The sequence below is a fragment of the Notothenia rossii genome (assembly GCF_949606895.1).
Source record: "Notothenia rossii genome assembly, chromosome: 1".
NCBI classification, from domain to species: Eukaryota; Metazoa; Chordata; class Actinopteri; order Perciformes; family Nototheniidae; genus Notothenia; species Notothenia rossii.
The window spans coordinates 48159996-48184890 of NC_136912.1; the positions used below are offsets into that span (position 1 = coordinate 48159996).

At 44.5% G+C, this 24895-nt stretch overlaps 1 protein-coding gene across 5 annotated transcripts; it reads left to right on the forward strand.

Moving 5' to 3' along the window:
* On the forward strand, positions 1 to 24593 carry kdm2aa (lysine (K)-specific demethylase 2Aa). 5 transcript variants are annotated; one of them, XM_079688845.1, is made up of 26 exons: positions 1 to 19; positions 5488 to 5626; positions 7181 to 7259; positions 7367 to 7413; positions 8099 to 8277; positions 8788 to 8894; positions 9018 to 9111; positions 9351 to 9504; positions 9834 to 9949; positions 10028 to 10154; positions 10245 to 10474; positions 10590 to 10667; positions 10984 to 11111; positions 11374 to 11497; positions 11583 to 11711; positions 12294 to 12377; positions 12632 to 12874; positions 14224 to 14259; positions 19299 to 19407; positions 19499 to 20083; positions 21080 to 21245; positions 21716 to 21964; positions 22054 to 22217; positions 22355 to 22501; positions 22915 to 23133; positions 23312 to 24593. In XM_079688845.1, exons 2-26 carry the CDS (start codon positions 5554 to 5556, stop codon positions 23491 to 23493), a joined length of 3849 nt encoding a protein of 1282 aa, XP_079544971.1. In that variant the 5' UTR covers positions 1 to 19; positions 5488 to 5553; the 3' UTR covers positions 23494 to 24593. The 5 variants fall into 5 exon arrangements, with proteins under 5 accessions (XP_079544971.1, XP_079544970.1, XP_079544969.1 ...); XM_079688844.1 differs by lacking the exon at positions 1 to 19 and adding an exon at positions 191 to 417; XM_079688843.1 differs by lacking the exon at positions 1 to 19 and adding an exon at positions 424 to 878.
* The last annotated feature ends 302 nt before the right edge of the window (positions 24594 to 24895 follow it).

Sequence of the window (24895 nt, forward strand, 5' to 3'; positions counted from 1 at the left end):
GGATATATAAACCAATGAAGTAGGTGGTCGTTTAAGAGTTGCACTGTTATAGGTGGCTTCCCAGCCCCTTCACACGTCTATTGGTTATATTTGGCCAATCACCGTTTACAACTATTTCATGTTGATGGAACTGCTGTGGTCCAATGAATGCGTCGGCGAAATATCTGTGATTGGTCCAATGTACGGTTGTGGGCGGGATGTGTTGATGTTTTGTGATGGGAGAGAAAATGGCGACGGTTCGGAAACCGTATTAACTTTATAACATACTAGTAATAACAGCTGCATTGACGTATGCCCCTTTTTGTCTCAGTGCATTAGAACGATGTATATGTTACTATTTTAATACGACTTCAGGCCATATTGAATTTGCTGTCGATATCAGCAGGACTTAACACGACACGACTTGGAATTGTGAAGGCAAGGAACAAAGCTCGAGTATTCAGACTAACTTGATTTTATGTCAATGATCCTTTCCATTCAGTGCTGGGACGCTACTGAATTGTGCCTCTTTAAATGAGCCGGGTTGAGTAATGCTTCCCATATCCAGCCGGAATTGTTTTAGTGTGGGGAAACGTAAACGTTAGACAAGCTGCGATTAACGTAACCGTTAGAGGAATTTGAAGGCTCTTCTAAGACAACAAGTAGAATAATCACAAGTTATTCACTTTGTTTGTTACTTAAGCTAAGTTGGCTGACCATTGTTGTGAACACATGCCGTCCAGCTGCTTGCTTTCTCTCCCATGGAGCCGCGCGGCACGGCGGGAAGCTTGAGTCTGCTCGGCTCCTCCGATGGCTCTGCCTTAGCTTCGCGTTTGTTAGGACAGAGCAGCTATCCACTGATAATGGATGAATCCAAGCCAAGGTGCAGCAAAAGGCTGGTAAGTTAAATTGGATATGGCCACGTTGGATTTCTAAATGAATGTTCAGTTTTACACTGAACATTTTTACACTTTTTATTTACTGTATAGTATTACTACTCAGACACTCTACGTAAAAGTACTAATACCACATTTTAAACGGCGGTCCTGTAGAAGTCCTGAGCTCAAAATGTGACTTAAGTTAAAGTACAGAAGTATTATCAACTATATACTCAAGTATCAAAAGAATATTCATTTTTACAGTGGCTCTTTTTAAAGTCTTGTATTATTATAAAAAAAAGTCATTTCTAATGTTTTTATTATTATAAAATACATATACATGTAATAACATTTTCAATGTTGTAATTCGTCACTATGGAGCACATTTTAGGTAGTACTGAGAGCATAAGTTGTAGGCTACATGTATATCATATACATGTACTACTAGAGTAGAAGGAACAGGACAATCAGAATCAGAATACCTTTATTAGTCCCACAGAGGGGACATTTGCATCGTTCCTTCAGGAAAGAGCCACAGACAGCTTAAAGAGCCTGTGACACGATTTTCCCCATCATCCAAACCCATCAATTTGAGTAAATATTGTCCCCTTGAAAACCGTTACTGAACTGGTTTTGGATATTTGTACTTTGATAACCATTAATCTGCCCTTCAATGTTGACCATTTCCTGGATCTTCTCGGGGATTCTTCAAGTCCCGCCAAATTATGGGTGACGTCAATGCGGGCACAGCGCTCCAGCTGCACCGTTCAGGATCCCAGCATCTGCATGTAAACGCACGATGGCGCACACAGCAGCAAGCTCAGACAGCGATGACAGTTTAATTTTGAACGTGTCTGAGAGCTCATATGAGGCTGAAGGATCGGTTTATTTTGTATCTGTTAGAAGTTTAGGAATTAGGTGCGTCAATATGGGCGATCATACGGTCATGTGGACAGTGGTGGACTGGGACTAAAAATCAGCCCGGGACTCTCGACCGGCCCACTTCGGTACAACTAGTAAATTGTCAACGGGGGGAGTGGGGGATGTGCTAGTGACTTATCCGACCGGCCCACTTCGGTACCGGCCCATCGGGATTCGTCCCGATGGCCAGTCCGCCACTGCACCCAGCCCAGCCCACGTAAACTGTCAATGGAGGGAGCCTCGCTGCGGGGAAACGGTGGACCTAGTGTCCCGATCGGAGTGGGAATAATAATAATAATAATAATCCGTGCATTTTATCCATTAATTTCCCCAACATTGTGGTAAAAAAAAACACACGTTTAATCCATGTTGGTGTACTACTACAACCAGTGGTGTAGTGGGGATGTTTAACTGGGTGGACGGGAGACACTATGGACGCGCTCGTGAACTGTCAACGGGTGGGGGGGGGGGGGCTTGGGGACCTCTGTGTCGCCTGTCGGCGCAACTTACATGATGCCGTTTAGACAATATAATAATAAAGGGCGGTGCCGGCTGTCAGCGAACCGATCCGGCCTTTCTGCGCGACTATCACTAAAATGCGGGACATAGTCTCAATGTGTGGGACTCGGGACAAATAATAAAAATGCTGTGTGTGCAGTCCCGCACAGTGCGGGACACCTGGTCACCCTACAGAATTCTGCCCCTCACACACACACGCTTCAAATCAAGTTGCATAAATGCTTGAGCTACGTTTTTATTTTAATTACTGTGAAATCTGCCTATTATGTTTTCGTCATTATTACAACAAACACACACTTGCAACTGATAACACTGGCAATGATTTTAGATGTATTAGACTATTAAAAAAAGAAATCATGCTTCAAATAAGTGGGGGTACGGCGTACCCCCGCGTCCAACGCCCACTACACCACTGACTGCAACTACAAAAAGCTAAGGTTTGTTTTCTCATCAGGAAATGCAGACCGGCTCAAACAAAAGATTTTTAAATCATCATCCTCACGATCATTTAATGTATCATATGTTCGCCGAATTGACATGAAAGCACTAATAAATATAGTTTCATCCACTTGAGTTTACAAAAATAATCGATTTGTTTTTATATCACATCCGACGGGAGGAAATTCAGCAGCTCTCACTACCGATTTTTAATCCTAATTTAATCATCATCTTCACCACGATCATTTATGTTTATGTTCGCCGAATTGACATGAAAGCACTGACAAATATGAATATACTGTAGTCAACTTCATTAAAACGTTATTAACGTGCCTAAACTCAGTAATTCACCATTTCTACGCATGACAACACACTTTGTCCGTGTTTGGCTCTCTCGCCGCACAGTGAAGCGTTCCCGCATTGACGTCACTTCCGGCTTCCCCCAAAACCTCAAAATGAGTCGAAGGAATTTTCCCGTGATGTTCGAAATTATTGATATTTATCGGAACGGTATCGCTTTTTCTTTTTTAAACTGAAGGTTTGAGATTACTAGTAGTAACAGTTGTTGGGTTCGTGTCACAGGCTCTTTAATGTTATATAGGAAATATTGAAGTAAAGTAGAAGTACCCAAATGTTATTCTTAGTAGCCTACAGTACTTGAGTAAATGTAATAACATGCCACCACTTTTGGCTGCTTAAAAAAAGTTCCTTCCAGAGTGTTTGGTCTTTTAAACCCCGCAATGCCACTTAGTTTCAAGAGGTTTTTGTATTGACATGCCATTGTGTGGCTACACAGATTTACATAAACATACTTTACAAATGGCTCCCATTGGGTGTGTATATCATGTTTTTAAGAATTGATTCAGAAAAAAACTCAGAGGATAAGTGAAATATCTTTTGATTAATTATTAGATGAATAACTTATCAAAAAAGATGGGGAGGAACGTGTAAATAATCTTTTCAGATCCCAACTGAAAAAATAGAACAGGCTGATATTTGCTCATTGCAGATGTGTGTATTTTTTGGCCCATCAAAAGACAAGAAATGTGAAAATTACATTAACTTTTAAAGGTGTGTTTTGATGTCACCATTCTTTATGGTGTACACCAGAGAGTACAAGGACATGTTTTAATTTTTTTTTAAATCTAATCCCATATTATTTCCCTGGAGGAAATTATATTAAGAAAACGTTAATTAATTATTAATTGAACCTCGTAAATTGTTTGTTGTCGTATGAAAAAAAACGATGTCTTTAATGTTTCTATGTAAATAAACATCTGTTACATTCCAGTCCTTCTCAGACAAGTTCACACTATGCTGAATAAGCAAGTGTAGGAAGAGTTGAAAAGATAGAGGATGGTAGGGAGAGCCCGACCTGATCTGAGAGAAACATGTTCTCTGAGTAGGTCAGACCAGCCAACGTCCACAAACACACAGAGGGTGTTTCTCTGTCTCGAGTAAAGCTGCTCCAGAGCCACTATTTCAAGCATACTACGTCATCGAGTGCCGCCGAAGTACTGTTCCAATGTCCAGCATACTTGGAAATCTACCGAGCCCGGCGTCCTTCGTTTGGAGAAATTTCCAGGCTGCACATTTGTAGACTCCGTGGTCTTAAAATCCCCACAATGCTTTGCACACGGGCCAATTTTCCCCAAATCTGTGGCGGAAAATGTAAGGCGGGGCCTCTCATATGACGCACACTTGCTAGCCTGTTCCACTCCACTTCTTGCCTCGCTTCTGAAGCAAGACGCTCGGAAGACATATGCTACCAAGCAAGCGTACTCAACATTGAGAAACACCCAGGGACTGGGTTGTGTCTCTTGTGAAGAAGTTTTGAGCTGATTAAAACAATTATAATAATTAAATATATATTTATTTTGTCAACTGAGTTAAAATAACTACGGCGTGCATGTGTCATCATCAGAATTCCTAAGTCCTGTGGTGGGAACATTTACCGCTTTACAGCAAAAGTGACATAGCAGTTAAAAAAGGCAATAAATAATAAAGGCTACCCTAACATGTTAAATATTTTTTATTGGTGACTTGATATCTTTTTGCATGGTGGTAATTGAAAGTACTTGGTGTGAAAGCGGCTCCTAGGACACATACTGATGTGTACTAAGAGAACAATGTAAACTTCAGATTATTGTGTTGTAGAATCCAGAAGCAAGTGAAGAGTTGGGGGCGATTGTTTAGTCCAGGGGGCTTGGGGGCTCAGCCTGGAATTATCCCTGTATAATTGCCCCCCCCCCCCCCCCCCCTCAAAGAGAGCATGTGTTTGAATATATGAGGGTATAAAGGTATTGCAGGATACCTTTGTATGAAAGTTGACAGTTATCCTACTGTATCAATGTGCTTATCTACGTTATTAGAAAAACAGTATGACTGTCTTTGACCTCCTACATTAAGGGTTAATAATCATAGAACATAATTTAAAAGCTCACTGCTTAATATATAATAAGCAATGTTATTTTTCAATTTGTGGTTCATGCTATAGAGCTGATTACATGTTCTTACATGTTTTAGTTCCATAAAACATGGTTTATATGGGGCTTATAAACCTGTTTTTTTGTATTTAAAGTGTGTTCATGGTAACTGATTTATTTATATTAAGAGTGTGACTAAACCTAGACAAATGTGTTATGGATTTAATCTGATCCCGTTCAGGCCCGTGTTAGAGACAACCCAAGAAAAGTCTGCTCTGTCAGCGATGCCGATAATTATATTTTCACCCTTCCCTCCATCTCCCTAGCGGGCCGGCACCCGGCGACGTTACCATGACGATGGCATCTCAGATGAGGAGATTGATGGAAGAAGGATGTTTGACCTGGAGGACAAGGTTCACAGTGAGAGGTTCGGCTCCGACCGGGTTCTGCGCATGGAGGGAAAAGGTTCGACGACACAAGCAGCCACACAGATTTTTGAAGTGTACCAAAAACACTTTACTTTTCCTGCAGTACTTATTCATCTTTATTCCAAAAGGCAAAACAGTGACAGAATAGACTATATTTAGCAAATGTCGGTAATGTTACTAGAGTTATTCCTCATATTTGGTTAGTTGGGGTGTGTCTTCCTTCTGCCAAACCACATCACATTAGCTTGCAAGCAGAATAGCTACCCAGGTGCCAAAGCATTTGCTAAATCTTTTCCAGCGAAAGCATTTTTACTGTCTGTAATATATGGCCTAACCGAACAGATACAAACAGTTACGTAACGACACCAGTAGCAGTGTTAACTACATGTTTCCTTGTGATACAATATTATACAGTGTTTCCCCTAGGTGTACTGGCTTGGCAGGGTGCTGTGGGTGGGGTGGGGGGGGGGGTGCCCCAAATCTTTTTTATCCCCTGGAGCAGAGAGAGGAGGTGTGGATTATTGTTATTGATATCGTACAGTAACAAAGTATTTGTGCATTACAAAGTAATACAGTACAGTGTTACACTGTACTGTATTACTTTTATTCAAACTGTATTCCTTTCTTATCATGTAGCCTACACTTCTTTCTTTCATTGATACATTTAAATCACCTGACTACAGCATATAACATACCTGCTGCAACCCTGTGCTGCTGCTGCTGCTTCTCTCTGCCTCATCCTCTATTGCTGGAGGCAGCTCCACCTCATCTGATCTCTGATATGAAAGCAATCGTTTTATGATCATATTGAGCTATTGGTGTCAGTCTAACATTAAACAAGCAGTCTGCTTGTCATACATTGCTGACGATACATTTTAAGTGGCAATTTGTTGAGTCACTGCCGCTAAATGCCGGTCAAGCATCAAGCTAGCAAATCCTGCATTAGCCTCACATCAACAGGTGTAGACAGAACATCCAATTATCCTGAGCTAATTTACTGAATAAACCAACTCACATCTCCTGTCTTTTTTTTCACCCAATTCATTAGACTATTCTTCTACTGGCGTTTCATTGTTGTTTTCTGTCAAGGTTTCAGAAACAGGGCGGAGGGAGAATGTGAATACGCAAAGCAGTGGACACTGTAACATGCACATACATTGGATAAATAACATAGGCGTTTAGTTTATTTAATAAAAGAGCACATGTTCAATGTGAAAAGTGACCCTAGATAGATTACTTCAGTTGCAATTTGGTGATATATATATATATATATCTAATTTAAAAAATATCTAATTTAAAAAACAATATATATATATATATATATATATATATATATATATATATATATATATATATATATATATATATATATATATTGTTTTTTAAATAATAAAAAAAAAAAACACTTTGAATTTCAGGCAGTGCGCAGGGCCCCGCCAAGACAATGGTAGGGGAAACACTGTATTATATACAATCTTTGGACAATGCTACAATAATTCGGCCTCCATGAACAAAAAACAGCCCAAAATTAATAATAGAGAGCAAACATTGGAACATTTCTCAGTCACACTTTGTTTTTTGTATTCCTTAGACTTGACTTACGAGTTCGTCCAGAGAGAAGGCCTGAGGGAACCAATCCTCTTTGAGAAGCCTGAAGGACTGGGAATCAAGTAGGTCTTCCTCTTTACTTCTTCATCTTTTTTTTAAACTTGCTTGTTTGTTCTTGTCTATTGAGGAGAGACACGAGACCTGTTGAGTAACTCATGTTGTTCTGTAGGATGCCTGATCCCGACTTCAGTGTCAATGATGTCAAGATGTTTGTTGGTAAGACTTCATTAATACACTTTTCTTACTTTACAATAAACTACTACATGTATTGAGCTCAGTCATTGAATAATAACATCCATGTGAGTGGAAAGATTGAAACAAATATTAGATTATAATTTCAGTAATGCACTGACTGAATGATGAGAATGATTCTATTAATGTAATGAATCTATGAAAGATTTCAAATGATTGAAATGACTGATGTATTTTCTCTGACTAACCTTGAATATATCCCAAACTATCAAGTGTTACATTTACACGGAAATAAGTGGATCATCACATTCGAGAACCTGGATATCTTTTTTAGGGTTGAACTAAACACCTGTTCATCAGACAGTCACGACATGAACAATTCACTTAGTTAACTTGCCTGTGAGGTTAGAGAAATGGCACACAATAGTTTTTAATAAAGTACTAACTTTGCTAAACTGCCTGTAATTCCAGTGGAAACAAACCAGTGGCCACCTCTTGATGTACAAAAGGTTTCAAACAAGGTTTTGGATATAATGCCCTCTGCTTTTTACAAAATACAAATACAATATTTTGTTTAATTGAAGTATTACATCGTTCTTGCATCAAAGTATTTATTAAAAACCATGACTTCAAATGTGTTCTATCAGTTGCTGTTTGACATGATTTCTTTGGCATGCTGGAAATAACCATTGCCCTAAATCCCTCTCAGGCAGCAGACGTATGATTGATGTGATGGACGTGAGCACTCAGAAAGGGACGGAGATGTCGATGGCCCAGTGGACACGCTACTACGAGACCCCCCCGTCTCAGAGAGAGAAGCTCTATAATGTCATCAGCCTGGAGTTCAGCCACACAAAGCTGGAGAACCTGGTCAGGAGACCCACCACGGTATGTTCATACACTTACCATATGTCTGTATTCTGCACACCTCATGCAAGCACTTACCTTTTTACTCATCAAATATGGATAAAGAATCAAGCATTCAGCTGTCTTTGTCATACAGAGAGTAAACTGTCTGCAGAGTGAAAGACGCTGCATTGTATATTTATTCAGAGAAAGGGGGGGGCTCAAGCTTGGCCATAATGAAAGGAGCATTCTGGCAGTAAGAGAGGCAGTATCAGGAAGCTCTCAGTTTAACAGGAGTCCGTACTGTTAGTGCACATAGTGTAACTAACAACATTGTAACACATATTCTTAATAAAGACATTTCCAAAGCTAAGCAAAGATGTGAAAGCCAGTAAATAGAGATACACATTACAAATCACTAAGTGATATTGAAAATGAGTGAGTAAAATACTTTCCTGTTACTACAGTGAATTTGTAAATATTAGTACGTTTGATCTGTCTGTTATGTCAGAGAAATGTTACCATGTGTCTGTCCTGTGTTTGTGTGTGCAGGTAGATTTAATAGACTGGGTGGACAACATGTGGCCCCGTCACCTGAAGGAGAGACAGAGAGACTCAACCAACTCTATCACTGACATGCAGTACCCCAAGGTCCAGAAGTAAGCCTACCAGGTCCACTTTGCAGAGCATCATAAACCACAAAGGAAAAACGAGTACAAAATCAAACCACTTATGTATCATATTTCTTTATGGAAACATTGCTGTTGTGTGTGTCTCTGCAGATACTGTCTCATGAGTGTGGAGGGCTGCTACACTGACTTTCACATTGACTTTGGAGGGACCTCAGTGTGGTACCACATCCTCCGAGGAAGCAAGGTGGGGCCAGAGGGGGGTCAGCCACTGTCTTACAGCCTCAAATGTTCTAAATCAAGATTATCAAAGTGAGGACTTTAAACTTAAAAACTTGAAGGCTGTTCTTGTTTTTGGAAACGAAGCGTTAGATAAATAGTTTGAAATGTACAGAAAGAACGTCTAGATTTGGGGGTCTCGTCTGAAATGACTTCTGCTGCCTCAGTAAGTGGCCTCGTGGTTAGAACTGCAGCTGTGTGTTTCAGGTGTTCTGGCTGATCCCTCCCACCCCTCAGAACCTAGAACTCTATGAGAACTGGGTGCTGTCCGGGAAGCAGGGAGACATTTTCCTGGGAGACCGAGCATCTGACTGCCAGAGGGTTGAACTGAAGCAGGGCTGCACCTTCATCATCCCCTCAGGTAAACTCTCCCAGAGAGCTTTTACCCCGTTGAGCTTTTGTTTCGATATTCAAAGCTCTTTCGGAGGTGGAGGTCACTTATGTTGCTCACACAACAGATACACATCCTTTGTATTCTCCCTCACACATTTATTGAGCCTTATGTGCATTTCTGTTGCGTTTAGTGACATATATATATATGATGATATAAAATCTCTAAATCATACAAAGTGTGCATTTCTTTCCCAATGAAGAAAAAACGAAGTTATCGGGTCGAGCGCGACTTTGACTCTCCTAACACACACAATGATTTCAGTTCTGAGTGTAAAATTGTGTGTGTGTGTGTGTCAGGTTGGATTCATGCTGTGTACACCCCTGTGGACACCATGGTGTTTGGAGGAAACTTCCTGCACAGCTTCAACATCCCCTCGCAGCTCAACATCTGTAACATAGAGGACAGAACGCGGGTAGGTGAAAACCCTCTCCACAAAGTGGAAAGACAGAAAGTGAATGCTTGTTTAAGCCTGTTGCCTCTTTCACCTCAGGTTCCATTGAAGTTCCGCTACCCCTTCTTCTATGAGATGTGCTGGTACGTGTTGGAGCGCTACGTCTTCAGCCTGACCAAAACCTCCTACCTCACACCAGAGTTCCAGAAGCACACGCTGGGCATTGGTATGCACACATGCAAACAGATGGGGGAGATGTGTAGAGACACCTGTTTGTGTGAATTGGTTCTAAATAGTGTGTAACTCCTTCTGTCAGGTCTGAAGAAGCCGGCCAGCTCGGATCCAGCCATCGAGCAGCTGAAGGAGGAGGGGGAAGAGAGGGATGAGGGAAGCAGTGATGAAGAGTTTGACGTTAAACTTCATCTGACTCCCCTTGAGCTGGAGGGGATGTGGAACCTGCTGGGTAAACTGGAGGCTCTGCCCTCCAACAAGAAGTGTCTCCCCGCAGGCATACACAACGCCCCGGCACTCATCACACACATCAAGGTATGACTGGTGTGTTTGAGTTACTCTGCTGTGGGGGTCTTGCTGATATTTAATGGTGTCCTTTGGATGGCTTTCCTCTGCTGTGCCCCCCCCCACCCCCCCTGCTGTGCTGCAGGCTCTGCTGAAGGAACACGCCAGTGACAACCCCAAACTATCCTACTCCGGGAAGCCCATCGTCAAGTGGCCAAAGAGAGTAAGCGGCCTTCACTTTTTAGACACAGCACATCAGCAATGATGCTTTGAGTGTATCCTAAAGCTCTAAGATGAATGGTTATAAATATGTCTGTAAATAATGTATCTGTGTTTTAAATAAAACAATACCTGGATGAGGTGTTTGGCTGTGTTGATTTTTCCAATATTTACAGTTGTATCAGAAAAAAAACCATTTATGAATATTTGATGTTCTGTATTTATGAAGAACAGTCGTATTGATTGTCCAACAGAAAAATGCCTGGCTGTTATCGTTGGTTTACCTCTGCCATTAACTTTGTTCTGCTCCTCTCCACCAGCCCTCCTGGTACCAGCCTCCTCCTCCTCCTCCACCTCCTCCTCGCCCTAAACTGGCCTCTACCCCCATCACCCCCCGACCACAGAAGCCAGCCTCCTCCATGTCTGTGCTGAGGCGCCGCAGAGTCAGGTGTGTGTTCTGTCACATCAAATGAATATGTGCTTGGATGTTGATGTTTTTACACCAAATGAGTTCAGTGACTGAGGCAAATAAAGCCTTGCAAGTTGATTGCAGTTTAGTTTGTGGTATACCAGTGACAATTAAGTGGTCCTATTCCAGTAGTTTGAAGCCAACACCATTTGTATAGCCTTTTAAGCCTTTTATAGTTAATATAATTGTGAAAGTATGGATTGAAGCGATGATCATTGCTGTTCTGTTTCCCTCCTCTCAGGTGTAAGCGCTGTGAGGCCTGTATGAGACCCGAGTGTGGAGACTGTAACTTCTGCAGAGACATGAAGAAGTTTGGAGGACCAGGGAAACTCAAGCAGACCTGTGTGCTTCGGCAGTGTCTCTCTGTAAATCACTCCTATATATTTATTCATTTATTTTTTGAATATAAGTTGGATATATCTGTTTTTTAACTTCCCCTCGCCCCTCCAGCCGGGCCTTCCTCTGTCTGCAGTGTGTGAGATCTGCAAAGAGCCCAATCAGGAGGAGACTGGAGACCCCTCCCTCACTCTGATGGAATGTTCCAACTGTGCACAGATAGTCCATCCTGCCTGCCTCACGGTATAATGCGACCACACAACCGTTTATGACTTTCTTTATTATACAGAACACTGTCCCCCGTGTATTCTGAGTGGAACATCTACACATCCTACAATGGAGCAAAATCATTTTGACATGCCATTTTTTGACTGTCCTGCACACACACAAAATACAAATGTTTCTTTTTATTTATTCTTTTTAAGATATTTTCCTGCATTGCCAATAGAGGTATAGGTAGAATCATATTTAAAAAAGTAATTGTTTCATTTTGGTATTACCGTAATATAACACCATCAACATGTACAGTCAAATAAATAATGAATTATGTATTCTGGCTCACCACACATGTCTTTAGCACTACTAAAGGCCAAAGCTCCACAGGAAGCCTTCATCTATTACATCTGAGACCCACAACTTTATTAAAGTACTTGCCTGCTGCTGCTGCAGCTGTGTTTAATAGGAAGGAATACATACATCTAGTATAGGTCCTATTACAGTGATAACACTCATCATCTAGATATCAGTTTTGTTTTAGTCGTGTTTATTAATACCTATTTTATTTATTTTCATCCATCCATTTACTTCTAATATGTGCATCTGCAGGTTCAAGGTGAGGGGGTGGTGAACAAAGACCTGCCCAGCTGCTGGGAGTGTCCAAAGTGTGTCCAAGGAATAAATGACCCAGAGGTACACAATGTCTTATCAACACACACACACAAACACACACACACATCTGCACAGACTTTGTGGTCTCTCTGCAAACTCCTGCGCTCTCTCCTGCACTCAGTCTCTGACCCCTTGGTTCACAGTCACACACACTTGGTTGCAGTGTGTCAAAGCTAACGGGTGTTGTGTGTCTCTTTTCCTTTTGTTTTTCATTGTGTTTTTTTTTCGGTTGCTTTATTTTCTGTTTTCTTGTTGATTTAATGAAACACCGTCAGTCATCAGGCAGCGATGAACCGTTGGCTGCAGGCCACCAGCAGCACATCCGGCCCCACGGCCCCCTGGTCCTCAGACTGGGCCCCGGGCCCTCTGCTACCATAGGGGGTCCTGTGGGCACCCAGCAGGATGGGGAGGTGATTCGCTGTGGGTTCTTCCCTCCTCCTCTTCCTTCCTGCTCTTCCTCCTCCTCACTTCTATTGGTGGCGGCCCCTCTGCCTTCTCAGCCAATCAGCTCGAGACTGGTGAGAGGTGCCGCCTACTCTGAGTTCATCCACCCCTCTTTCCAGTGCACCCTCACTCATCTGTCATCCCACCTTTTCAGGAGAAAAGACACAACTTTTGATGTACATTTTCCTATAAATGATCCTCTCACAGAATGATTTAATATTAAATAATACTGTTCCACGGTTTGTATAAGAGTAGTGCCTCTTCTCTCTGACTTGTAGCTGTTTTCATTTTGGAGCGGTCTCCAACTCAGATTTTCTTTTGTGCTGTTTTCCCTTCTCAACACTTTCTAAATGATTTATCTCATGGCCAGCCTGTTTGTTTGTTTGTTTGTTTGTTTAAGACAATCAACGTTTGACTAAACCACCATTTTCTTTAGGTTGGACACACAGACACCAGACTAGCCCTACATTGCACTGGTGCTCCAAACGTTCTTCTGCCACACACTACTTTTGTACATGTTGATGATCAGTTTGTGTTAAGGTTGTAATGTTCATTTGGGGGTAGAACAGGGCATGGTTTTGTCACACACACACACACACACACACACACACACACACACACACACACACACACACCCCTACACCCCTTAGTTTCTTCCCAATCTGCATTCACCAGAGAAGAATATAAAGACAGAGCCCGGGGGTCTTTATAGAATGTTGGTGGGAAAAATCCCAGTGAAACTCAGAGCTGCAGATGTCAGGCTGCCGGTGCCAGCACAGAACACTGTTGGTCCCCGTGCCTGACCTCCTTCACTCAGTGTGAAGCACCGGAGGACCTGAAGCTGTGACTGCTCACTTCTCTTTCCATCACTGCAGTCACCCACTGAATGACATTCTGACAGTTCTTAATGGGAGAAGGCTTTTGTGTAATAGTGGCTTCAATGACTACGGTCAAGTTCCTAAGCAAACAATTCCTAAACATTCCTGACTGACCACAATGCTGTTTTAAGGAGTCAAAGCGATGTGGAGGGGGAGGTCAGGCAGGTGGTTGGTGTGACGGAGGAAGATGCAGAGGAAATGAAGAGAAGGAAATAAATTATTAAAACAAAAAGTATTCTGCCATAGATTTAATTGAAGGCTTGTTCTGTGTTTTTAATGAACCACTTTCAGAAGCTTTTCCACTCTGACAGAAACTCAAATGTGATGATGGAAATGATAAAAATGTGTTATTGAACATCGGAAGGTTCTGCAATAAATGAATGATCAGCCTTTTACTTTCAGCTAAAACAGACAAAAGACCTATAGAAACAAAATATCATTTACAAAGTAAAAATTAAACCTTGTTTATAAGACTAAGGAGATTTGACGCTTTCTGTCAGCTCTGAAGAAACTTCTGATATTGACATGTTTTCCTTTTCCTCCAGCAGTCTAAAGGAGACACGGGGGAAGGCCTTCCAGCGGTGAGTGTTTATTGTGGGTTCTCCACTTCAACATGTATGTTTCTCTTGATAAGATTTCCAACCATTTCCCTTCTATGTCATCTATCTGTTCTTCTACGCACGAAATTCTTTAATTTGATTCCGCCCGTTATTTTGCCGGTCTTCTTCTCCCGCATTGAACATCGCAGAAACTCTGTTCATTACATTACATTACATTGCATTTAGCTGACGCTTTTATCCAAAGCGACTTACAATATGTGCATTCGACCAGGAAGATACAACCTTGAAGAAAACGGAATCATATAAGTACATCAGGTTTCATAGAGCCAAACATTTCAAGTGCTACTCAACTGGCTTTAGATAAGCCAGTCCTTTATTAGTATATAAGTGCTTTGTTAGTAATTCAATCGCTCGAAGTGGAGTCTAAAGAGATGAGTTTTCAGTTTGCGCCGGAATTGTAAGCTTTCTGCTGTCCTGATTTCAATGGGGAGCTCATTCCACCATTTTGGAGCCAGGATAGCAAACCCACGTGTTTTTGCTGACGGGAACTTGGGTCCCCCTCGCAGTGCGGGTGCAGCGAGCTGTTTGGCCGATGCAGAGCGGAGTGCACGTGCTGGGGTGTACGGTTTAACCAGGTCCTGGATGTAGGAAGGGCCAGATCCATTCGCAGCATGGTACGCAAGTACCAGTGTCTTGAAGTGGATTCTAGCAGTTACTGGAAGCCAGTGAAGGGAGCGGAGGAGTGGTGTGGTGTGGGAGAATTTAGGAAGGTTGAAAACCAGACGAGCCGCTGCATTCTGGATGAGCTGCAGAGGTCGGATGGCACATGCAGGTAGACCAGCCAGGAGGGAGCTGGGTCAGGAGGGGACGTATCCTCCTGACGTTGTAAAGCGTGTATCTGCAGCAGTGGATTGTTGCAGCAATGTTTGCAGTGAAGGACAGTTTGTTATCTAGGACCACACCCAGATTCCTTGCAGTCTGAGTCGGGGAAACAACAGAGGTGCCGATGTTGATTGTTAGGTCAAGAGTGGGACAATCTTTTCCCGGAAGGAAAAGCAGTTCAGTCTTGTCAAGGTTGAGCTTGAGGTGATGAGCAGACATCCACCGAGAGATGTCTGCTAGGCAAGCAGAGATGCGTGCGACGACCTGGGTCTCTGAGCGGGGAAAGGACAGAATTAATTGGGTGTCGTCAGCGTAGCAGTGGTATGAAATGCCATGCGGGCTAATGACAGACCCGAGCGAGTTTGTGTACAAGGAGAAGAGGAGGGGACCAAGAACAGAGCCCTGAGGGACCCCTGTAGTTAATTGACAAGGGTCAGACTCGGACCCTCTCCAAGTAACCCTGTAGGTGCGGTCTTTGAGGTATGAGGTGAGGACGGAAAGTGCAGTGCCTGAAACTCCAAGTTCTTGGAGAGTGCGAAGGAGGATCTGATGATTCACCGTGTCGAATGCAGCAGACAGGTCCAGAAGGATGATGACAGAGGAGAGGGAGGCTGCTTTAGCAGTGTGCAGTTCGTCAGAGACAGCAAGGAGAGCAGTTTCTGTTGAGTGACCTGCCTTGAAACCAGACTGGTGCGGATCCAGAAGGTTGTTCTGATGGAGATAACAGGAGAGTTGTTTAAAGACAGCCCGTTCAAGTGTTTTAGACAGGAACGGGAGGAGAGAGACAGGCCTGTAGTTTATAACATCAGACGGGTTGAGAGTGGGTTTCTTTAGGAGAGGGTTTACTCTTGCCTCCTTGAGACTGTTTGGAAAGTGACCAGAAGTTAGAGAAGTGTTGATGAAATGGGTGAGAAACGGTAGAATATCAGGAGCGATAGTCTGAAGGAGGTTTGTGGGGATAGGGTCCAGAGGACAGGTGGTAGGACGGGTAGAGGTAATGAGGGTAAGAACCTCACTTGGAGAGAGAGGGGAGAAGGAGGTCAGTGTGTGGGTGAACGGTGGATCTGGTGACCCAGCGGTGAGTAAAGGTGAGTCAGAAAAAGAAGAGCGAATATCATCAACCTTTTTTCAAAGTGGTTAACAAAGTCATTTGACAGGAGGGGGGAGGGGGGAGGGGCTTTGGGGGGGTCCAAGAGGGTGGAGAAGATAGAAAATAGTTTTTTGGGATTGGAATAGGAAGATTGGATCTTATCTTGGAAGAAAGTGCTTTTTGCCTGAGAGATGGAAGCAGAGAAAGAGGAGAGGAGAGCTTGATAGGTTAGGAGGTCGTCATGGTGTTTGGATTTCCACCATTTCCGCTCTGCTGCCCGAAGGATGGTTTTATTAGCACCCAATGCGTCATTTAGCCAGGGAGCAGGAGGGGACTGACGAGCCGGCCGAGATGTGAGAGGACAGAGAGAGTCCAGAGAGGATGAGAGAGTAGAGAGGAGAGTTTCTGCAGCCGAGTTTGGAGGCAGGAGTTGGAACGAATCAGAGGAAGGGAGGGCTGAGAGCACAGATGAGGCAAAGGTAGAGGGGGAGAGGGAATGGAGGTTACGGCGGACAGGTGCAGAATTAGAAGAGATTAGGTTGTTATGTTTGGAAAGGGGTAGAGAGAATGAAATGAAGAAGTGATCGGATGTGTGGAGCGGGTTTACAGAGAGGTTAGAAGTAGAGCAGTTCCTTGAGAATATGAGATAAAGGACATTGCCAGCATTATGAGTTGGTGGAGATGGAGACAGTGAGAAAGCAAAGGTGGTTAACAGAGATGTTAGTTTGTCTATCTTCCCTGTCTGGAGGTTGAAGTCTCCGAGAAGTACAGCGGGAGGGCCAGTTTCAGGGATGTGTGAGAGGAGATTATCTAACTCCTCCAAGAAGTCCCCCAAGGCGCCTGGTGGACGGTAGAGAACAACAATGGTTAATTGTATAGGATGGGTTACTGTGACGGCATGGAATTCAAAGGTGGAAGGAGTGAAGTTAGGTAGCTTGAAGAGGGAAAAGCTCCATTTGGGAGAGAGCAGGAGACCAGTGCCACCTCCTCTGCCAGTGGGTCTGGGTGTATGGGAGAAGGAATATGCTGTGGGGAGAACTGCTGGGGTGGATGTGTTGGATGGAGTGATCCAGGTCTCCGTGAGAGCAAGGAAATCCAGAGACTGCAGGGAAGCGTAGCCAGAGATGAAGTCAGCCTTAGGAACAGCTGACTGGCAGTTCCACAGGCCCCCTGAAACGAGATGTTGGATCTCAGTGGAGCGTGTGGGATAGACAAGAGCAGGCCGGTTATATCGATTAGGAGATACACGGGGCCAGTGATAATTGCGAGAGGACACATAAACAGGAATGGAGAAAATACACATGATTATAGCATGAGGGGCTAGAGAACCAAAGAGAATTGAATAAAACAAAAGAAAACTCCAGCGATACTTAGCTCAATCAAAGTAGGATTTGCCTCCCTCGTGACTCCAACAGGACTCCAATGTCTTTGTCAGTCTTCGTCTGGCTGAAGCTGACGCTCCAGGAAAGAGCAACCTAAGATGGACACCTGAGTTTGCTGAGTTCTCACAGCTGTGGGGGCACGCCCCTCTAATTAGTTAACTATTTTCTGCTGATGGGCGATAGCAGAGTGTTCCTGCCTATTGTAATGCAGGGTTGAGGCGCGTGACCCACTGAGACCTGTGTTACAGGTTGAGTTGAGCAGATCTGAGATTTAAAATCTCTCAGAAATCGCCGTTTTAGCTACAATAACTACAGAACAATTATACAGAGTAGAATAAATGAAACGGAGAAGTCTATTTAAACAAGAATATAACTTAGAGTGATTGCTGAGTCAGTATCGGTAGTGTCCTCACCGGGTCTGGATGCACAATGAGTTATTCTGATTTTAAATGCGCTATTGAAATGTTTTTCAGCTGAGGGTTTACTAACTCACGCGGTTTTGCACTTCACGCAATCAGCAGAGTGTTCCTGCCTATTGTAATGCAGGGTTAAGGCGCGTGTTCAAACATCAAAAACGTTCAGCTCGGTCGGGAATCGAGTGCTATTACTTTTCTCATTCATAGCTTTCATAATTCCAGAGATACATCCCATAATTCATCCCATTTTTAACCATTGAAGTCAATGGAGAAACTCTTCAGACTTCAACAATCTTCATGCGACTTCAACTGCCAACTGTTCATTCATACTTTCACTCAGAAACCTCATTCCAACTTTAAAATGTTACACATCTTTCTGACATTATTCGTGTAAAACAAGAGGCCTTCTTCAGATTTTAACATTAACTAGAGTGCGTGATGTCACAGCTAGAGTGGAGGAAATCTTGAAATTTGCCTTTATATTTATTTTTTAAACTGCCGTAATTCCCAAACCCTACATTCCTGAGACATCATTTTTCATGAAAAACATAGGAAAACATCTCGTAGCTTGAAAAATGACAAATAATTAAGCAAATTAACTACACAAAATGTCTCTTGAGGGCATGAAGTGACAAACTTTCAACATGCCTCCATTAAAGCCCATTGTAATTTCAGGCTGATATTTCCTCACGGCACACCTTTTAGTTAGACTGCCAAAAAGGCCACATTGTTAACCCGAAAGTACACAAAAAGCACACTTCAGATACTCAAGGTCCTTGAGATGCTTCACGCTTTGAAATATCACAGATATCTGTTACGGTTCTTCAACAAAACGTTCACATGTAAGAGGTTTATCTCTCATTCAGAACAATGGAAACCTTTGATCTCCGGACGCCTCATTAGCTCAAATATAAACACCTGTGTCATGGAACACAATGTCATAACTCCAACTGACATGCTCAGAGCAGCAGACTACAGATAAAGGTTAATGGTCCTGCCCTCAACAGCTCTACGTCAATTATGGGGTGTCATCATCCTTTGCCGTTTCCATGGAAACGCCATAAAAGACGATGTCGCTGTACATTAACTCCTATGAAAATGCTCAAACTTCACATGTGTGCTAACAGTCCAGCCGCGAAGACATCTAAGGGACAGTTTTGAGATTTCTTCAAATGCCGTTGCCAGCTTTTCAGCATAAAGCATTCCCACTAGCAATTTCTTCAGGAATTGCATTCTGTAGTTCTGACTGTTCTTCGTCCTCTCTTTTTTTTCTTTTGCCTGCGTCTCCAGAAGCGGAAATCTTCCTCGCTGCTGGACGCCCGTATGGCTAAGATCTACCGCCGACAGAGACACAGCCATGATGGAGACGACTCTGCCAGTGATGATGATGATGATGAAGGTTTGTCTGTTATTCCCACAAAACGGCAAAGAACCTGAGTCCTCCACATGTCTGTTGTTCTGACCCGATCAACGTTGTCCTCTTTACGCAGCCTCTCGGAGAAGAAAGGCACTCCATGCCCGAGGAGGGGGGCACTCTGCCAGGAGGGGCTTTGGGGCCAGCAGGAGAGGGCTGCTGAGGGGGGGCTCGGCCCGCAGGGGGCACCTGGCTGCTGGCTCCTCCTCAGCAATCAAGCTGAAACGAGGGATGGGCGTGAGGGAAGCAGGGAGGAGGGGGCGAGGGGTGAGGCTGAGGGGAGGCTCCAGGATGCAGCGAAGAGGAGAAGAGTCCGAAGAGTCAGATGATGATGATGACGATGATGACGATGATGATGAAGAGGAGGAGGACGAAGAGGACAGTGAAGATGCAGACAAAGAACAACTTCCCCGTCGACGGAGGAGGAGGCGGCAGACTGATGATGAAGACGAGGACAGTGAGGGGCAGGACTTTGACCCTGAAGACGAGGACATGGACACACTTGAAGATGAAGAGGAGGAGGAGGAGGATGAGGAAGGGCGCTGGGATTCCGACCCAGAACCCCCAGTGCTTCTGGTGTCAGATCTGAACGATGACCTGTTGAGCGGCTCCTACCTGACGGTCACCTTGCAGCGGCCACACAGGGCCAAGAGACACGCAGGTGACCCCCCCCCCCCCCCCCAGCTGCAGGGTGACTGAATACACACTGCACACACTGCACTACACTGCACACACTACACTACACTGCGCACACTACACTACACTGCGCACACTACACTACACTGCGCACACTACACTACGCTACACTACACTGCACTGCACTACACTGCACTGCACTACACTACACTGCACTGCACTGCACTGCACTGCACTGCACTGCACTGCACTACACTGCACTACACTACATTGCACTACACTGCACTACACTACACTACACTGCACTACACTGCACTGCACTGCACTACACTACACTGCACTACACTGCACTGCACTACACTGCACTGCACTACACTGCACTGCACTGCACTGCACTACACTGCACTGCACTACACTGCACTGCACTGCACTGCACTACACTACACTGCACTGCACTGCACAACACTGCACTACACTACACTGCGCACACTACACTACACTGCACTACACTACACTACACTGCACTACACTACACTGCGCACACTACACTACACTGCGCACACTACACTACACTGCACTACACTGCACTACACTACACTGCACTGCACTACACTGCACTACACTACACTGCACTACACTACACTGCGCACACTACACTGCACTGCACTACACTACACTGCACTGCACTGCACTACACTACACTACACTGCACTGCACTGCACTACACTGCACTGCACTGCACTACACTACACTGCACTACACTACACTGCACTGCACTGCACTGCACTGCACTGCACTGCACTGCACTACACTACACTACACTGCACTACACTGCACTGCACTGCACTACACTGCACTGCACTGCACTGCACTACACTGCACTGCACTGCACTACACTGCGCACACTACACTACGCACACTACACTATACTACACTACACTACACTACACTGCACTACACTGCGCACACTACACTACGCACACTACACTGTAAACAGTACTGACTTGTTGTTTGTGCTCAGGCTCTATAGTTCCAAAGCTAGAAGCAGCCATGGGTTTGAGGACGGCTGTGGGGGGGGCTGCAGGTCAACAGGGCTTCATCCAGAGGAAGACAGCTCTGTCCAAACCCTCCCGACTGAAGAGTGCTGACTCAGCAGCTGACAGTGGCACCCCGAGAGGACCGGGAAGGTAAGACTCAGCACACGACTCGTGATACAAATGTTATTTTGAAAATGACCTACTGATGGGTGAGACAAACAGGACTGCACTCAATGAAAGCAGCAAACCCACACGGACCTCCTTTGAGACACAGCACAGTCATCACAGCTCTGTCTGGAGAGTGCTGTGTTCACTGATCCCAGCTTAGTATGTTTTCAGTACACAGGAAAAGCTTAAGGGAATATGCCCTCCCTCCAGCTCTGGCCCTCTTCTGGCTTGACTGCTCTGCAATGAGTTATTTAGCCAAACGAATAGATGCTGACAGAAACGACACTGAAGGACAAAAGGAGGTCCTTTCAGGGGCCTTATCTACACTCGCACTCTGGCAGGCTGTTATTTATGTAACTCCCATAATGCTCTGTAGCCTCTCTGACCACTTACTACTTTCTTATACATGTAATTATTAACACAAATGCCATTTTTATATTTGGATCATGTAGGCCACGTATGCGAGGTAACCATGACAGAGGCACTCGAGATCACTCTGTGACTTCCTCAGAGGAAGAGGAAGCTGCTGCGTCTTCTGTGCCCTCCTCCCTGTCTCCCCCCTCCCTGCTGTCTCTGCCCTCCTTTAAGGACGTGGGCAACGAGAGTGGGGGGGAGAAGGAGGTGTGGGTGTCAGTGTTCCAGTACCTGGACCGAGCCCAGCTGTTGGCCTGCATGACCGTCTGCAAGGCCTGGTACAAGTGGTATGTCGTCGTCGTCCCGATCCACTACCACATCAACATGTCTGAGTGTCACTACAGCAGAGCTCTGATGTACATGTCCCATCATGCAGGAGCTGTGACAAGCGTCTGTGGAGTCACGTGGATGTGAGCCGCTGCAGCCCGCTCAGCAACCAGGTGCTGGCCGGCATCATTAAACGCCAGCCCGCCTCTCTGGATCTGTCCTGGACCCCCCTGGCCAAGAGACAGCTCAACTGTCTGCTCACCAGGCTCCCAGGTACACACACACACACACACACACACACACACACACACACACACACACACACACACACACACACACACACACACACACACACACACACAGATCCCCTTGGCCCTACATTTCTCCTACCACCCCCCCTCTGTGTTCAGGTCTGAGGGAGCTGAGGGTGACGGGTCTGTCCTGGTCCTGCCTGTCGGCGCTGGTCTCCCCCACACTGCCCTGCCTGCGGCTGCTGGACCTGCGCTGGTGTGAAGGCCTCAAAGACGCCCAGATTAAAGAGATCCTCACCCCTCCAGGTCAGTGCCGCCTCCAAGCATCTACACTCGGGGCTTTTGGTGGTTTTGATGTCTTCCTGAAGTGCCCTGATGTCATTTCCTGTTCGTCGTCAGTTAACTGAGTCAGGAGGCTTTTTGTGTCCCCTCTGTAGATGTTAATGAATTAAAGAACTTGGCTAGGGGAATTCTTCTTCCTAAATGTCATATAAATGCACAATAGGTCATGTTCTGCCAGTAGGGGTCTGAATCAAAGCAAAAGACAGATTTTGGTGAAGTAGTGTTGAGTTATGGGAGTTTTTGTCTTCTTCCTGACCTTACCACTGATTGAACACAGCCATGTGCTTCCCACAGGGATGTGGTCAGCTCAGCGCTGTGCAGCGTGTGATCTCCATATGAACCTTCCAGCTCAAATGAGCGTTTCCTCCTTCCCTCAGGCTTGGAGTCGTCCCGCAGCAGATTGAGGAACATGGTGACGCTGCGTCTGTCGGGGCTGGATGTCAGTGAGTCCACTCTGCGGCTGCTGCAGCGCCACATGCCCCAGCTGCAGAGGCTGGACCTGGCTCACTGTAAGGACATCACAGACCCCTCCATCAGCCTGCTGGCAGCCGGCGGCTCACACAGCCGCAACAACCTCACTGAGCTCACTCTGGCAGGTTAGAGCTAAACATCTCATCATTCTGCTTTTATGATGCCCAGCTCACCATTATTTAGGGTAGGGTCATTAAAAAGGGCTGTGCATAGTATCACAATCAATTATAAATAAAGATGTGTGTGTGTGTGTGTGTGTGTGTGTGTGTGTGTGTGTGTGTGTGTGTGTGTGTGTGTGTGTAGGTTGCAGCGAGCTGACAGATGGCTGTCTGTCCTACCTGAAGCGTCTGTCCTCTCTGACTCTGCTGGACCTCCGAGGCTGTAACAGCATCAGCCGACGGGCCTGTGACGCCTTCATCTCTGACCTGTCCCACGTGGCCCTCTTCTGTATGATGGAGGACAATCTCATCCAGCGCCTGGATTAACACACACCTGTTTACACTGTTTCATGGTCAACTGTAAGAGAGAAGAAGAAAGCTTAAGCTTCTGCCTTTTTGTTTTTTTTAAAACATGAAGAGCATCAAACCTGGAGTTGTCTGTCAGAAACATTAAACTTGTTTTCAAAATGTCAATGTATCTTTGAAAAAGTCTTCAGTTGTTGACTGAATTGAATAAAGGAATTGCCTTGCTCAAGAGCACCTCGGCAGTGCCCAGGAGGTGAACTGGCACATCTCCAGTTAGTCGTTCACGCTCCATTTCTTTCATGTGATGGGAACCAGCGACCTCTGGTTCCCTACAGACCTCTGCCTTTTTGAAGGGTCACCTTTTGTCATATCAATGCTAGAATGTATACAGCTTGTTTCTTCATTCAGAAGCTACACATGAGAGAAGCTTTCCTGAGGACAGACTGACGCTGGCTGGACACTGCCTGTCACACTCCTCTTTATTACTTTAGGATTGAAAGTCCGGTAAATGAGGGATACGAGTAAGCTTTGTCCTTTTTACAGATCAAACATGCGTCTGTGTGTACAGTAAATGTCATGTGTGTGTATATATGTGTTTATTTGTTCATGTTTCAGCCATGTTATGATTCACTTAAGATTTTTCTTACTTTGGAAACATAATCAAATGTAAATGGAAAACTTTGTATTTGCAGCATTTGTTTACAAGCATTACATTAACCACTCACGGACTGAAGTATGAAGTGTTTTATACATATGAATGGATCATATTTGATCTATATGGGCTGTCAAAGACTTCACCTTCTCACCGGCTGCATTCCTTTGCTCTGTACTCTGTGGACAGCAGGGGGCGCTGCTGAGGCTGACTGCACTCAACATATTCTGAGCACAATGTCTCAATGAGACAGACACTTTAATTTCTATGGGATGGTAAGGACATAATTCTAAATAAAAACAAACGCAAAGAATTTATGAATGCTAACTTTCTTGTGGAAACAAGTGGTAAGTGAGGAATACGTCAAACTGTCTTGGAAAGTCTTTATTATTTGGTCCATGTCCCCTTGCTCTGCAGGAGATAAATCCCTGCATGTTAAAAAGGTTCTAATTAAACAGAAAATACCATTTTATGTATTCCTATATTATTCTTCACATGTTTATGTGTATGCTAATCTGCTAGGAGATCGTAACATCTTTATTCCTGTATATTTATATTTACATTTACATACTTATTTATTTAATTCACTGTGCTGGTGTGAAACAGCAGACCCTGCACTAACTGGAGGACTAAAGTCGAAACTCAACACCACCTGATGACGTTCACCTGTCAATCAAACACTAGGAGCGCACATGTCAATAACTGAGGTGTCTGACAGCTGTGCGTTGTTCATTGGGACTGAGGGCCTTTCTCATTTCCCCTCCTCGACTC

Excerpts from the sequence above, each read along its gene's own strand:
- kdm2aa (XM_079688843.1), top strand. The coding sequence starts at position 741 with ATGGAGCCGCGCGGCACGGCGGGAAGCTTGAGTCTGCTCGGCTCCTCC. Across the intron at positions 10,475-10,589 it reads CACTCATCACACACATCAAG|GCTCTGCTGAAGGAACACGC; the intron begins GTATGACTGGTG and ends GCTGTGCTGCAG. Across the intron at positions 21,246-21,715 it reads ACCCCGAGAGGACCGGGAAG|GCCACGTATGCGAGGTAACC; the intron begins GTAAGACTCAGC and ends TGGATCATGTAG.